General features: G+C 41.1%; 1 protein-coding gene across 2 annotated transcripts in view; it reads right to left on the minus strand.

The window, feature by feature from the left end:
• Window positions 1-14,152, minus strand: part of spata2l (spermatogenesis associated 2-like) — a 23,636-nt gene extending 9,484 nt beyond the window's left edge. Inside the window, exons 1-3 of one of the 2 annotated variants that reach the window (XM_062022382.1) lie at window positions 14,000-14,152; window positions 5,483-5,849; window positions 5,118-5,408 (exon numbers count right to left, since the gene is read on the minus strand). In XM_062022382.1, the coding sequence (XP_061878366.1) occupies window positions 5,118-5,408; window positions 5,483-5,833 (642 nt within the window). In that variant the 5' untranslated portion in view covers window positions 5,834-5,849; window positions 14,000-14,152. Of the gene's footprint in view, window positions 1-5,117; window positions 5,409-5,482; window positions 5,850-13,978 lie in introns of both variants that reach the window. The other variant, XM_062022381.1, reaches the window with a different exon arrangement.
• Between the last annotated feature and the right edge of the window lie 1,601 nt (window positions 14,153-15,753).

Raw genomic sequence — 15,753 nt, forward strand, 5'->3', positions numbered from 1 at the left:
GTATTATTTATATATATATATTATATATATTATTATATATAGAGCCACCCACACCAGTTTCAAATTAGTTGCCTAATTAATGAATTGGAAAGAAAAGGAAACATTTATTTTTGATTCATTGCCAATATTGTTTGTTTGTTTTGTATTATTTTGTAGTTTATTGTCAAAATATACACTCCCATTATCCACTTAAATATTTATAAGATATTTCTTTATTCTTAGACATGGGATTCCCTTCCGTGATTGGTCATTTCTATGGACACAGAAATGACGTCACCTAAAATTCCGTTCACGGCACATAGTAATGTCGTAATTCAGCTCTGAGTGTGACACTTAAGATTCAGTCCTACACTTCGCTGAAAGTGTGAGTAAGACGCTTGATAACTAACTTTTAAGTGCAGCTTTCAGCGAATAATTTCTTTACTCATAAGTAGGGTTGGGTATCGTTTGAATTCGAACGATTCCGATTCTTTGTTTCGATTCCGATTCCTGACGATTCTCGGTTCCGATTGTTTTAAGAGGCCGGGTCAAAAAAAAGTTTAGGATATTTTAAATGAGCTAGCTAACCTACAGTCTTTCTGAATGAAATAGTCTGACATTCTCCATCAATTTAATTCTATTCAATTTTTATGAACTTTACTATAAATTCCTCACAGGGCTGTTTTCAACTAGAATATAAATGTCAAATCTATGAACTTGAATATAAATATTATAAATTATGAATACATTTTCCCAGGGGTACACTTTCCTCAAGAGAGCTTTATTTTTGAAAACCTCATTAAAACACATTTACACATAAGTGTATGATGCTGCAGGAAACCTCATGAAAACACCTTTACACATAAGTGTATGATGCTGCAGGAAACCTCATGAAAACACATTTACACATAAGTGTATGATGTTGCAGGAAACCTCATGAAAACACCTTTACACATAAGTGTATGATGCTGCAGGAAACTTAATGAAAACACATTTACACATAAGTGTATGATGCTGCAGGAAACCTCATGAAAACACCTTTACACATAAGTGTATGATGCTGCAGGAAACCTCATGAAAACACATTTACACACACAAGTGTATGATGCTGCAGGTACTTAAAAATGTTACCGTGCTCCCACTGATGGGCTAACCTGGTGCAGAAAAGCAAATAAACAATAAGAAACAACTTGCAAAACCCAGTCCAGATTAGCAGCAGGTACAGTATAAAATCAGAGACAGTTCTTGTTTAGGAAAATGACCATATCCACCTTCTCAGGCAGGATGCGTGAGCGTTCTGGACAGATAGTGTCTCCTGCTGTGGAAAATACACGTTCGCTGGGTGTGGAAGAAGCTTGAACGCATAAATAGGAGAAAGCGAGATATGACAGCAAATGATAAGTCTTTTGTTGGTTCCACCGGACCACCACCATGCTGCAGGGTCATCAGACATAAGTATCGGTGGAATGTCCTGGTACATCTGCAGCTCTCTCTCCACTCGTTTCTTGATGGACATGGAGCTCTGTTATTTCGCGGTTATTTCATTTTTTTTTGTAAAGTAAAGCCACACTTTCGACCGCCGACGCCCGCTATCCATGCTTGAGCTTGACTGACTCGCTCGGCTATGCTAACACTTCCGGCGGTGGGCGCTTCTTCGTTGGTGTTCAGCGGCTTCTTCTTCCGGTTCGGCGGACATATTTTTTTCCGGTCGGCGGACCGGGTATTGAAAATAGGAATCGAAATTTAAACTTTTGAACGATTCCGGGAGAATCGGAAAGTTAGTCCCGGTTCCAATCGATACTCGATACCCAACCCTACTCATAAGTCAACTCTTAGCAGACTTCTTAGGAGTAATTCTAAGAAGCTTGATAAATACGGCCCCAGGTGACTACCTCTTGAAGCTCATCGAGAGAATGCCAAGAGTGTGCAAAGCAGTAATCAGAGCAAAGGGTGGCTATTTTGAAGAAACTAGAATATAAAACATGGGCAGCACGGTGGCAGAGGGGTTAGTGCGTCTGCCTCACAATAATAGGAGTAGTCCTGAGTTCAGGCTCGGGATCTTTCTGTGTGGAGTTTGCATGTTCTCCCCGTGACTGCGTGGGTTCCCTCCGGGTGCTCCGGCTTCCTCCCACCTCCAAAGACATGCACCTGGGGATAGGTTGAATGGCAACACTAAATGGGCCCTAGTGTGTGAATGTGAGTGTGAATGTTGTCTGTCTATCTGTGTTGGCCCTGCGATGAGGTGGCGACTTGTCCAGGGTGTACCCCGCCTTCCGCCCGATTGTAGCTGAGATAGGCTCCAGCACCCCCCGCGACACCGAAGGGAATAAGCGGCAGAAAATGGATGGATGGAATATAAAACATGTTTTCGGTTATTTCACCTTTTTTTGTTACATAACTTCACGTGTTCATTCATAGTTTTGATGGCTTCAGTGACAATCTACAATGTAAATAGTCATGAAAATAAAGAAAATGCATTGAATGAGAAGTTGTGTCCAAACTTTTGGCCTGTACTGTACATAAATTAAAGATGCATCATTAATCGATTTTTAATCAAATCGTAGGTTCTGAATTGTAATCGTAATCTAATCTTGAGGTGCCCAAAGATTCCCACCTCTAATACCGAGCGTGTTTCACATCAATTTAATTCAGGTGAAACCAACATTAATGACATCAGTCACTACAGATAACATTCCATTGTGGTCCATTAAATATTCATCACATTTGATACATTCAATAATAAAATATATATAACCTGTAACATGTATATACAAAATTACGTTAAAAAAATTGACAGTACACAGTATACATGTCAGGTGATTTGAAAAACTATATACACAGAAAATTGGGGGTCGGGGGGTGTATACACACTATGTACATGACTATGCACATGTTGACTCCAAGGGTGTGCAAAACAGAATGAGAAAATATATATACACTGTAACCACATAGGTGTAGTTCTTCTCTTGAAAAAAGTTGACGATCTTTCCGAAGGTTCACATACAGAACATTTGTAACAACTTTTACTTCCTTTATTTCAAACTCAAGGCCTTGGGACCAGATCTGGCCTGCCACATCATTTTATGTGACCCACAAAAGCCTGAAAATAATTTGCTTCATTCTATAAAGTATTTTCTTGCCAAATGTATTCATTCTTTCCATTTTGACAGAAAAATACACGTACGGTACTTCATGCCAATGCGTATCTTTTAAACTTTAATATTATCCAATAATGCAACAAACAGTTGAAATAAATATTAAATACTTATATCTTATTGACTTATGATTTCAAAGCAAGTTATCAGTCAAATTGTACACTGTAAAAATAACAATAGAGTTTACGGTAAAAGGTTGGCAGTTCAGTCGCCAGAATTTACTGAAAATAAAACTGTGGAACCTTTTTTCCATTTACTGTAATACACTGGGAAAACAACAACTGTAGATTTTACGATAAAACACTGGTAGCTCAGTCGCCTATTTTTTATACTGTTGTAAAGTTTTTTCATTTACAGTAATATGCTGTAAAAACATGCAGTAAACTTTACGGTAAAATTCTGGTGACTACTGCCAGATTTTTTTACTGTAAAATATTTAAAAAATGTATAGTGTACATAAAAAATATATAACTATCAATTAAATGCAATAGGCAATTATGGAAAATGAAACAAATCCTTATACATTTACAGTATATCTATGTGCGGTATATTTACTACTGAGGGCAGACAGTTATGACAATATGCCCCTCAATGAAAACGAGTTTGATGCCCCTGCTTTTTTTAGCCAAGTTTGATCGGTTATTGGCACTGCACCAGACCTGAGGAGTTCAATCTGTGGTTCAGCCTTTTTTAAAGGTGATGGGATGCACTGCATGTACCGTATTTTTCGGAGTATAAGTCGCACCGGAGTATAAATCGCACCTGCCGAAAATGCATAATAAAGAAGGAAAAAAACATAAGTCGCACTGGAGTATAAGTCTAATTTTTTGGGGAAATGTATTTGATAAAACCCAACACCAAGAATAGACATTTGAAAGGCAATTTAAAATAAATAAAGAATAGTGAACAACAGGCTGAATAAGTGTACGTTATATGACGCATAAATAACCAACTGAGAACGTGCCTGCTATGTTAACGTAACATATTATGGTAAGAGTCATTCAAATAACTATAACATATAGAACATGCTATACGTTTACCAAACAATCTGTCACTCCTAATCGCTAAATCCGATGAAATCTTATACGTCTAGTCTCTTACGTGAATGAGCTAAATATTATTATTTGATATTTTACGGTAATGTGTTAATAATTTCACACATAAGTCGCTCCTGAGTATAAGTCGCACCCCCGGCCAAACTATGAAAAAAACTGCGACTTATAGTCCGAAAAATACGGTATATAGTCTATTATTTACGTACTATTGGCTATAATAAGTTTGAAAAACAGCTCAAATATAAAAACGTTTCTCATTGCTTTATTTAAAAAAAACAAATGATAAATGTATGCATTATCCTGTTATATCTCACATTCTATATTGTGTTCTGGAAAAAAGTTGTCAAACGTTAATTCATATAAAATTTAATACAAAAGAAAACACATTTTTATGCATATGTAAATTTATTCAGTTATAAACGTTCATTCACTTTCTTCTTTCCTTCATGGATCTAAACTTTATCGCTGCCGGTATTTTTTTCTATATTTTTATTGTAATATTTTCAGAATGTGTTTGTTCTATTTTTGGCCAAAGTAAGAAAGAAAACAATCTGAAATTGTCTTTATTTTTTAGTTCTAATGCCATGTTTTTAATAGTCCGGCCTGCGTGCACAGATTTTCCTCCATGCGGCCCCTGAGATAAAATGAGTTTGACACCCCAGGTCTAAAAGTAACATGTCTTCCTTCACTCGTTATTTTTGCAGTTTTACGCATGTTTATGTATAAAATAAAAATCGCAAATCGAATTGTAATTTTGGAAAGGAAAATCGCAATTGGGGTTTTTCTCCAAATTGTGCAGACCTAGGTCAGATTGTTTCCTATTGTTGTGCTTGCTGTTTAAACTTGATTTTTAATCTCCCCCTCACAGACGCTGTATGTGGTTGTCTACTGTGACACACCAAAGGAAGACAAAGGAATTCCGACATACCTTGAGGCTGTGTCCCCGCTGCCTCTCTCTGACCACACACAGCTCCCACTGGGCGTCACCGCCGTCATTCTCCAGGGCTGCCAGGAGGAGGCGGCACTCGCAGCGGGCCAGGAAGAAGGCGCAGGACAGGTGGAGAAGATTGTCCAAAATGTCCGGGCTGACTCTGAGGGACTGGAGCCGAAGTTGCTCACGCCGCGTCGAGTACTGATATCCCAGCAAACCGAAAAGTTTCTCGATTTGTGTGGCGGACAGCACGGGTTTGATGTAGTGTGTGAACATGCCCGAGTACATCTGGAGACAAGACAAGTCATGACAGGTAAACATACACCTGTCATGGAAGACATTGGAAGAAATCCACCATCTACCTTGACTTCCTTGTACTCCTCCCTCCAGGGTCCGAGGTAGAGGTTTAGAGCAGCTTGTTCCAGAACCTCAAAAGCTTTATTTAGACCTTGCAGACCTCCTCTTGCTCTTACTTGTTTGCCGCTGCCTGCTCTTGGAGTCTTTGTTTTCAGTGACTCCTCCATCACCTTCAGAACATCCACACCCAAGCAGTGCGTTTGCGAAGCATTGTCCTCCCTCAGTAACGCTTCCACCTGCTTCCACAGCTCCTCGTCTCCACACGCCAGGTAGGAGCCTCGCTTCACCATCTGCTGCTCCAACGTGCGACCATAAGCAGCCACCAATTGTTGTGCTCGGTCTTGAAAGAGGCTCATCTTTATCAGCTGAGGACTAGAGAATGGGTTCGGATAACAAGAAAAAGCTTTGGAATTTGTCTAATCTCAGAATTTCAGATACTTGCAGAGATAAAAATGAAATGAGAGGGGGGGGGGTCCATCTACCTTCCGTTCATTCTATTTTCAATTCTTAAACGCAAATCAAAAAACAAAAACAGGGCCAATTTTCGATTTTTGTTATATATGGCAGATTTCAAAACCAACAAAGAGTGGATTTTCATTCAAATATTGCCATAAAATTGGATTTTGTGCTGTTTTCCTTTTATGGATTTTTATTTTTCCAGATAAACAAAAAAATCGAATATACGTTCATCCAAAATGCAAAAATGAATCTGTGTGATGACATATTGAACCGGAAGCCGTATTTTAGCTTTTCCTTTGCATTTAGCATGTTTTTAGCATGCTAAAAGTGTCATTACATAGTTGTTCAACTTTTGTTTCAGAAATGAAAATAGAAAAATGGCCCAAAATTTGTTTTTTGATTTGCATTATTTGAAGGTACACGTGTACCTTCCGTTCATTCTATTTCCAATTCTGAAACGCAAATCAAAAAATAAAATGAGGGCAATTTTTCGATTTTTATCATATATGACAGATTTTAAAACAAAAAAAAAAGTGGTTGATTTTCATTATAATATTGCCATAAAATTGGATTTTGTGCTGTTTTCCTTTTTATGGATTTTAAAAATAAACACAAACATCGAAAGAAATGTTCATCCAAAATGCAAAAATGCGTGGTTATCTGTTTGATGACAAATTGAACCGGAAGCAGTATCTTAGCTTTTCCTTTGCGTTGAGCATGTTTTTAGCATAACGGTAACACCTTTGTTCAGCAGGAGTCCTATTATTGTTTTAAAAAAGTCTTATTAAATAGTTGTCCAACTTTTATTTCAGAAATGAAAATAGAAAAATTGGTCCGAAATTTGTTTTTTTTTATTTGCATTTCAGAATTTGAAATAGAATGAACGGAAGGTACACGGACCGGGGCACTTTGATACATTTTGTACACTAAAGATGCTAAACGCAATCCAATGTACCAACACTCAAAAATTACATCAATACCTAGTCTGTTCCAGGAAAGTCTTTGAAATATTTGCGTTTGTGCACATGCTCAGTAGCGGTGGTTTGCAGACATTGACAGAACGGGTTATTGTCGGAATAATAAAACAAATCTTGTTTTAGGTCTGTTTTTCTTGTTTATTAGGGATTAAAAAATGTTTTATATAGTATAAATAGGCTTGGGCGGTATACTGGTATTACAGTCAAAACAGGTATAATTTAGAAAGAGATATATACAGTACAGGCCAAACGTTTGGACACACCTTATTCAATGCGTTTTCTTTATTTTCATGACTATTTACATTGTAGATTGTCACTGAAAGCATCAAAACTATGAACACATGTGGAGTTATGTACTTAACAAAAAAGGTGAAATAACTGAAAACATGTTTTATATTGAGGATGGTGTTCTGCTGACCTCGACTGCGGATGTTGTGGATCGGTGGAGGGAATACTTCGAAGACCTCCTCAATCCCACCAACACGTCTTCCTATGAGGAATCAGTGCCTGGGGAATCTGTGGTGGGCTCTCCTATTTCTGGGGCTGAGGTTGCTGAGGTAGTTAAAAAGCTCCTCGGTGGCAAGGCCCCGGGGGTGGATGAGATTCCTTAAGGCTCTGGATGCTGTGGGGCTGTCTTGGTTGACAAGACTCTGCAGCATCGCGTGGACATCGGGGGCGGTACCTCTGGATTGGCAGACCGGGGTGGTGGTTCCTCTCTTTAAGAAGGGGAACCGGAGGGTGTGTTCTAACTATCGTGGGATCACACTCCTCAGCCTTCCCGGTAAGGTCTATTCAGGTGTACTGGAGAGGAGGCTACGCCGGATAGTTGAACCTCGGATTCAGGAGGAACAGTGTGGTTTTCATCCTGGTCGTGGAACTGTGGACCAGCTCTATACTCTCGGCAGGGTCCTTGAGGGTGCATGGGAGTTTGCCCAACCAGTCTACATGTGCTTTGTGGACTTGGAGAAGGCATTCGACCGTGTCCCTCGGGAAGTCCTGTGGGGAGTGCTCAGAGAGTATGGGGTATCGGACCGTCTGATTGTGGCGGTACGCTCCCTGTATGATCAGTGCCAGAGCTTGGTCCGCATTGCCGGCAGTAAGTCGGACACGTTTCCAGTGAGGGTTGGACTCCGCCAAGGCTGCCCTTTGTCACCGATTCTGTTCATAACTTTTATGGACGGAATTTCTAGGCGCAGTCAAGGCGTTGAGGGGATCTGGTTTGGTGGCTGCAGGATTAGGTCTCTGCTTTTTGCAGACGATGTGGTCCTGATGGCTTCATCTGGCCAGGATCTTCAGCTCTCACTGGATCGGTTCGCAGCTGAGTGTAAAGCGACTGGGATGAGAATCAGCACCTCCAAGTCCGAGTCCATGGTTCTTGCCCGGAAAAGGGTGGAGTGCCATCTACGGGTTGCGGAGGAGTTCAAGTACCTCGGAGTGTTGTTCACGAGTGAGGGAAGAGTGGATCGTGAGATCGACAGGCGGATCGGTGCGGCGTCTTCAGTAATGCGGACGCTGTATCGATCCGTTGTGGTGAAGAAGGAGCTGAGCCGGAAGGCAAAGCTCTCAATTTACCAGTCGATCTACGTTCCCATCCTCACCTATAGTCATGAGCTTTGGGTTATGACAGAAAGAACAAGATCACGGGTACAAGCGGCCGAAATGAGTTTCCTCCGCCGGGTGGCGGGGCTCTCCCTTAGAAATAGGGTGAGAAGCTCTGCCATCCGGGGGGAGCTCAAAGTAAAGCCGCTGCTTTTCCACATCGAGAGGAGCCAGATGAGGTGGTTCGGGCATCTGGTCAGGATGCCACCCGAACGACTCCCTAGGGAGGTGTTTAGGGCACGTCCGACCGGTAGGAGGCCACGGGGAAGACCCAGGACACGTTGGGAAGACTATGTCTCCCGGCTGGCCTGGGAACGCCTCGGGATCCCCCGGGAGGAGCTGGACGAAGTGGCTGGGGAGAGGGAAGTCTGGGCTTCCCTGCTTAGGCTGCTTCCCCCGCGACCCGACCTCGGATAAGCGGAAGAAGATGGATGGATGGATGTTTTATATTGTAGTTTCTTTGAAGTAGCCACCCTTTGCTCTGATTACTTTTTTGCACAATCCTGGCATTCTCTCGATGAGCTTCAAGAGGTAGTCACCTGAAATGGTTTTCACTTCACAGGTGTGCTTGAAGCTCATCTAGAGAATGCCAAGAGTGTGCAAAGCAGTAATCAGAGCAAAGGGTGGCTATTTTGAAGAAACTAGAATATAAAACATGTTTTCACTTATTAAAACCTTTTTTTGTCAAGTACATAACTCCACATGTGTTCATTCATGGTTTTGATGCCTTCAGTGACAATCTACAATGTAAATAGTCATGAAAATAAAGAAAACGCATTGAATGAGGAGAAGGTGTGTTCAAACTTTTGGCCTGTACTGTATATACCAGAGAATACCGCCATACCAGTATCTGTGGATGTGCCTTTGTTACGACCATTTGCGGCCCGGCAGGCACCGTAGCTGAGGGAGGGTCCGGGGTGCGGGAAGGGTCTGGCGCATCGCTACCGCCTCATTTTTGTTAGTAGCGCAGAAATTAATTTCCCTAGTAAATAATTATATTCATTAAAGAGTAATTCAATTAGTAATTTAATTTATTTTTTGGTTAAGTAACGAGTAACTATAATTAATTACTTTTTAAAAGTAATATTCAGAACACTGGTAGTAACAGTAATACAGTGTTGAGTTTAAACATGGGGTGTGAAACTCATTTTAGCTCAGGGGCCGCATGGAGGAAAATCTGTGCACACGCGGGCCGGACTATTAAAATTATGGCATTAAAACTAAAAAATAAAGACAACTTGAGATTGTTTTCCTTGTCTTACTTTGACCAAAAATAGAACAAACACATTCTGAAAATATTACAATAAAAATATAGAAAAAAATACTGGCAGCGGTAAAGTTTAGATCCATTATGGAAAGTAGAAAGTGAATGAATACTTATAACTGAATACATTTACATATGCATAAAAATGTGTTTTCTTTTGTATTATTTTTGTAAATGAATTAAGTAACGTTTATGACAACCTTTTTTCCAAAACACAATATAGACCCCAAAAAAGGATAAGCGGTAGAAAATGGATAGATGGAATATAGAATGTGAGATATAACAGGATAATGCATACATTTATAATTTGTTTTCAAAAAAGTGTCACCCCAAAAATGTACCATGGGACTCCATTTTTATGACTTTATGGGGTCCCTGGGACCCCATTTTGAAAATTCCTAGCGCCAACACTGACGGAGTATCGGTGCATCCAAAACAGCAGCAGGGGGCTGTGGCCTGTGGGGGTAGAAAATGACTATATCGTGATATTCGAGTATACGTTCTCACACAGTTGCTTTTAGCTGCAGGCATTACTCTACAGGCTTTTCCCACTCTTTGTTGTGTCTCCTTCTCACAGACAGCAAGCGCACCTATACGTCACATACTGTCACGTCATACGTCACATATGTATACGTCCTCGCGGAGCAGAGAGGTAGCAGCATGGGTAACGTTAGCTGTGGTGCGAGTGGTAATACGAGAGAAAGAAGGTGCGAATCTGGTAACAAATGAAGGAAGAATGAATTCCCAAAAAAACAGCAGGGGGTCCATCGTCTGGCGGTGGTTTGGCTTCAAGTGGGAATATGTCGAACAAACAACCGTAATTTGTCAAGTGTGGGGCGAAAGCGTTTCTACAAAAAGTAGCATTAGATAGTACTTTATTGATTCCTTCAGGAGAGTTCCCTCAGGAAAAAATTACTGCTAATATGTAGCATCATTTGAAAAGTCCTGACCAGATGCCCGACATCTGGTCAGGATGCCACCCGAACGCCTCCCTAGGGAGGTGTTTAGGGCACGTCCGACCGGTAGGAGGCCACGGGGAAGACCCAGGACACGTTGGGAAGACTATGTCTCCCGGCTGGCCTGGGAACGCCTCGGGATCCCCCGGGAAAAGCTGGACGAAGTGGCTGGGGAGAGGGAAGTCTGGGCTTCCCTGCTTAGGCTGCTGCCCCCGCAACCTGACCTCGGATAAGCGAAAGAAGCTGGATGGCATTTGAAAAGTAACCTGCTAGAGAATGAAGAGTTCTTACTCCGCATGTCAACATCTCCGGCCGGTGCCACACCATCAAAATGCAGAGGCAAACATTTCCAGATCAACACCGTATGAAAAAAAGAGTCGACAACAAAAGGAGATATTGTACGCAGGAACCTACCACACTTCACCCTTTCCCCCGGTGCCACTCACACCGGTGAATGAATGACAGGTGGTGGTCGGAGGGGCCGTTGGCGCAAATTGGCAGCCACGCTTCCGTCAGTCTACCCCAGGGCAGCTGTGGCTACGAAAGTAGTTTTCCACCACCAGGTGTGAATGAATGATGGGTGTTTAACATGTAAAGCGACTTTGGGTACTTAGAAAAGCGCTATATAAATCCCAGGTATTATTATTATTATTATAGCGAAGGACGAACACTATTTGATTTCCTATTACAAACCCCATTTCCATATGAGTTGGGAAATTGTGTTAGATGTAAATATAAACGGAATACAATGATTTGCAAATCATTTTCAACCCATATTCAGTTGAACATGCTACAAAGACAACATATTTGATGTTCAAACTGATAAACTTTTTTTTTTTTGCAAATAATCATTAACTTCAGAATTTGATGCCAGCAACACGTGACAAAGAAGTTGGGAAAGGTGGCAATAAATACTGATAAAGTTGAGGAATGCTCATCAAACCCTTATTTGGAACATCCCACAGGTGAACAGGCAAATTGGGAACAGGTGGGTGCCATGATTGGGTATAAAAGTATATTCCATGAAATGCTCAGTCATTCACAAACAAGGATGGGGCGAGGGTCACCACTTTGTCAACAAATGCGTGAGCAAATTGTTGAACAGTTTAAGAAAAACCTTTCTCAACCAGCTATTGCAAGGAATTTAGGGATTTCACCATCCACGGTTCGTAATAACATCAAGGGGTTCAGAGAATCTGGCGAAATCCCTGCACGTAAGCAGCTAAGCCTGTGACCTTCGATCCCTCAGGCTGTACTGCATCAACAAGCAACATCAGTGTGTAAAGGATATCACCACATGGGCTCAGGAACACTTCAGAAACCCACTGTCAGTAACTACAGTTGGTCGCTACATCTGTAAGTGCAAGTTAAAACTCTCCTATGCAAGGCGAAAACCGTTTATCAACAACACCCAGAAACGCCGTCGGCTTCGCTGGGCCTGAGCTCATCTAAGATGGACTGATACAAAGTGGAAAAGTGTTCTGTGGTCTGACGAGTCCACATTTCAAGTTGTTTTTGGAAACTGTGGACGTCGTGTCCTCCGGACCAAAGAGGAAAAGAACCATCCGGATTGTTATAGGCGCAAAGTTGAAAAGCCAGCATCTGTGATGGTATGGGGGTGTATTAGTGCCCAAGACATGGGTAACTTAAACATCTGTGAAGGCGCCATTAATGCTGAAAGGTACATAGAGGTTTTGGAGCAACATATGTTGCCATCCAAGCAACGTTACCATGGACGCCCCTGCCCAAGCCACGTGTTACATCAACGTGGCTTCATAGTAAAAGAGTGCGGGTACTAGACTGGTCTGCCTGTAGTCCAGACCTGTCTCCCATTGAAAATGTGTGGCGCATTATGAAGCCTAAAATACCACAACGGAGACCCCCGGACTGTTGAACAACTTAAGCTGTACATCAAGCAAGAATGGGAAAGAATTCCACCTGAGAAGCTTAAAAAATGTGTCTCCTCAGTTCCCAAACATTTAGTAAGTGTTGTTAAAAGGAAAGGCCATGTAACACAGTGGTGAACATGCCCTTTCCCAACTACTTTGGCACGTGTTGCAGCCATGAAATTGTAAGTTAATTATTATTTGCAAAAAAAAAAAAAAGTTTATGAGTTTGAACATCAAATATCTTGTCTTTGTAGTGCATTCAATTGAATATGGGTTGAAAAGGATTTGCAAATCATTGTATTCCGTTTATATTTACATCTAACGCAATTTCCCAACTCATATGGAAATGGAGTTTGTATGTAGCTCATTTTTATTTGACACTTATTGAAATATCTTGTGTGACATCGTGTTTTTAAACTATTGTAGTGGCATTCTGTACAAAAAGTGCAATTTAATTTAGTGCTGTTTTGATATGTCATCTTAGTGACATCATGCACAAAACTGCACTAATAGCTTGTTTTAAAATGTCTCTGACAATCTTGCACTTTCGGTTTTGGAAATGACATGAATGTTTGTGCCACTGCTTAATAAATACAGTTTTGGTAAATTGACTTAGTTGTGATTTCCTTTTCTGCCTGAAAGTTTAAAATGAGTATATTAATGCAGTATGAACAAGAATGTTTTAATGTAGACACATAGAATCATCATACTGCTGTGCTTATATGTATCAAGTGTTAATTCAAGGCTAAGGCAAAATATCGGGATATGTACCGTGATATGGCCTAAAAATATCGAGAAATTTAAAAAAGGCCATCTCGCCCAGCCCTACATCGTGATTCAGACTAAAAATCCAGGGATATCACTTTTGATCTGTTTTTTTTCTTCTTTCTAATTCCATTCATGAAAAAACAAAAGTAAATGACCAACCTCATGGAGGTGTTAATGAGAACAAAAGCGAAAGTAAAAATATGTAATGTGAGACATTATAAAATAATGATACCAAATATAAATGTCAGAGAGCCTTTCTCCGAGTACATATGGAATAACCGCAATGTTTCTCAAACTTGTTCCACGTCGATCAGGAAGTAGCCGCCGTGACAATGCCATGCTAGCTATGCTAAGGAGCACCATATTTGACGGCAAAGTGGGGATATAAGCCGAATTAAAACGACTCCCATTCACGCAGATTGTAACTAATCAGATTTGTCGAGTCATCATTTCCCGCCCAAAAGCAAGTCATTTTCCCAATGTCGACAAAAATGCCTTTAATTCGACAGTAGCTACAAGTAGTAAGTTTAAATGTTTGCCAACTTCCAATTCGCATGTCCTCAGTGTACATGTTTCTCAACACACTCACCTGTCGAACTCAACTGCTCACCTGTCCGCGGACACGCTCGTCAAAGATGAAACATTTGTTGCTCCGAGCAGAAGTTTATTCAGTCTTATTTGAAGTAAACACGGTCACGTGACACCTCCCCATTTCCTGGTTTTGTGGAGGTGCGTTTGATTTGTTCACCTGCGCTGTGTTTTTGGTGAGCGGGGCCGACAGGGGGTCTTCAACATAGCGACATCCAAACGTTCCGTAAAAAAAACACACACGAACACTACAAAACACATGCGACGTAGCAAAAAAAAAATGTTACAAAATTAAAATGCAACATTTAAATAGATGCAGCATCAACCCCCCAAAAATGCAAAAATAACAAAAACACACGCACAACCAAAACACCCACAGAACACATCCAGACAACGTCAACCCTAAACTAACACCCTCCCTTCCACATACTACCTCTTCGGATTGTAAATAATCAAATGTAAATAATCAAATGTAGACACTTTTTCTTATACTTTCTGATCTCTCTCTATGTCCACTACTTGCTGAACATATCCTACCAAGACAGTCCTACACTGTTCCAATGTCCATTTCTCTGATGATGCAATTGTTGATGACTGAACTGATACTGATACTAGCTGATACTGTTGTTGATAATATTCATTTTTGTTTCACTACTTTTGGTTTGTTCTGTGTCGTGTTTGTTGTCGTATTGTTTTGTTGGATTGATTAATTAAAAAAATAAATAACAATAAAATCTTTTTTTTTTTTAAATGAGAATCGATTCTGAATCGCACAACGTGAGAATCGTGATTCGAATTCGAATCGATTTTTTCCCACACCCTTGGATCAGTGTTTTTCAACCTTTTTTGAGCCAAGGCACATTTTTTTCATAAAAAAAATACGGAGGCACACCACCAGCAGAAAAGGTTAAAAAAATGAACCTCCACCAGGTTGTCGTGCCTTATTTTGAGTTTGTCGTTGTTTCCTGTGTGTCATGCTTTAGTTCCTGTCTTGTGCTGTTATTTTGGTGACCCTTCGTGTTTTGTTGGTGTTCTCCTGTAGCAGCGTCACACCTTCCTTTGAGTGCTATTGCCCGCATCCGGTTTGTTTTCGCAATCAAGACTATATTGAAGTTGTGCGTGAGCTATCCTTCTATGTGGGGACATTATGTCGTGTATGGATGTGCTTTGTGGACGCTGTCTTTGCTCCACACGCTGTAAGTTTTTGCTGTCGTCCAGCATTCTGTTTTTGTTTACTTTGTAGCCTTTTCAGTTTTACTTTTGTTTTACATAGCCATCCCTATGTTTCAGGGACTTTTCCTAGCGGGACTTGCCTTTTGTTAATTTTTGGTTTAAGCGTTACATACCTTTTTACCTGCACACTGTCTCCCGCTGTGCTCTGCATATTGGGATCACGACAAACCATCCTTGACGCGTTCCGACTTCTACAAAGCAATGAACTACCTGCTGCCACCTACTGATATGGAATAGGGCGTATTACAAGATTACCCTGCCAAGCTCTACACAGCACAGGCACTACCCACACAGCAAAAACACTCCGCGGCGGATCCCCCGCGCAGGTATCGCGCCTTCCGGAACGGAACCGCGAAACGGACCAGCATCGGCGTCCATTTGCACTCAGGAACGTATCCGCTACGGCGGCAGGTAGCGGATCCGCCGTGGCGGCGCGCTGAATGCGCTCCGCACCCATGATCAAAGCCTTATTTCCGCGGTAAATATACATATTTAATCTATTAGGCTAAAACTTCAAGGAAACGCTGCTCCATGCACAGCTAA

The sequence above is a fragment of the Entelurus aequoreus genome, linkage group LG16 (assembly GCF_033978785.1).
Source record: "Entelurus aequoreus isolate RoL-2023_Sb linkage group LG16, RoL_Eaeq_v1.1, whole genome shotgun sequence".
Taxonomy (NCBI): Eukaryota; Metazoa; Chordata; class Actinopteri; order Syngnathiformes; family Syngnathidae; genus Entelurus; species Entelurus aequoreus.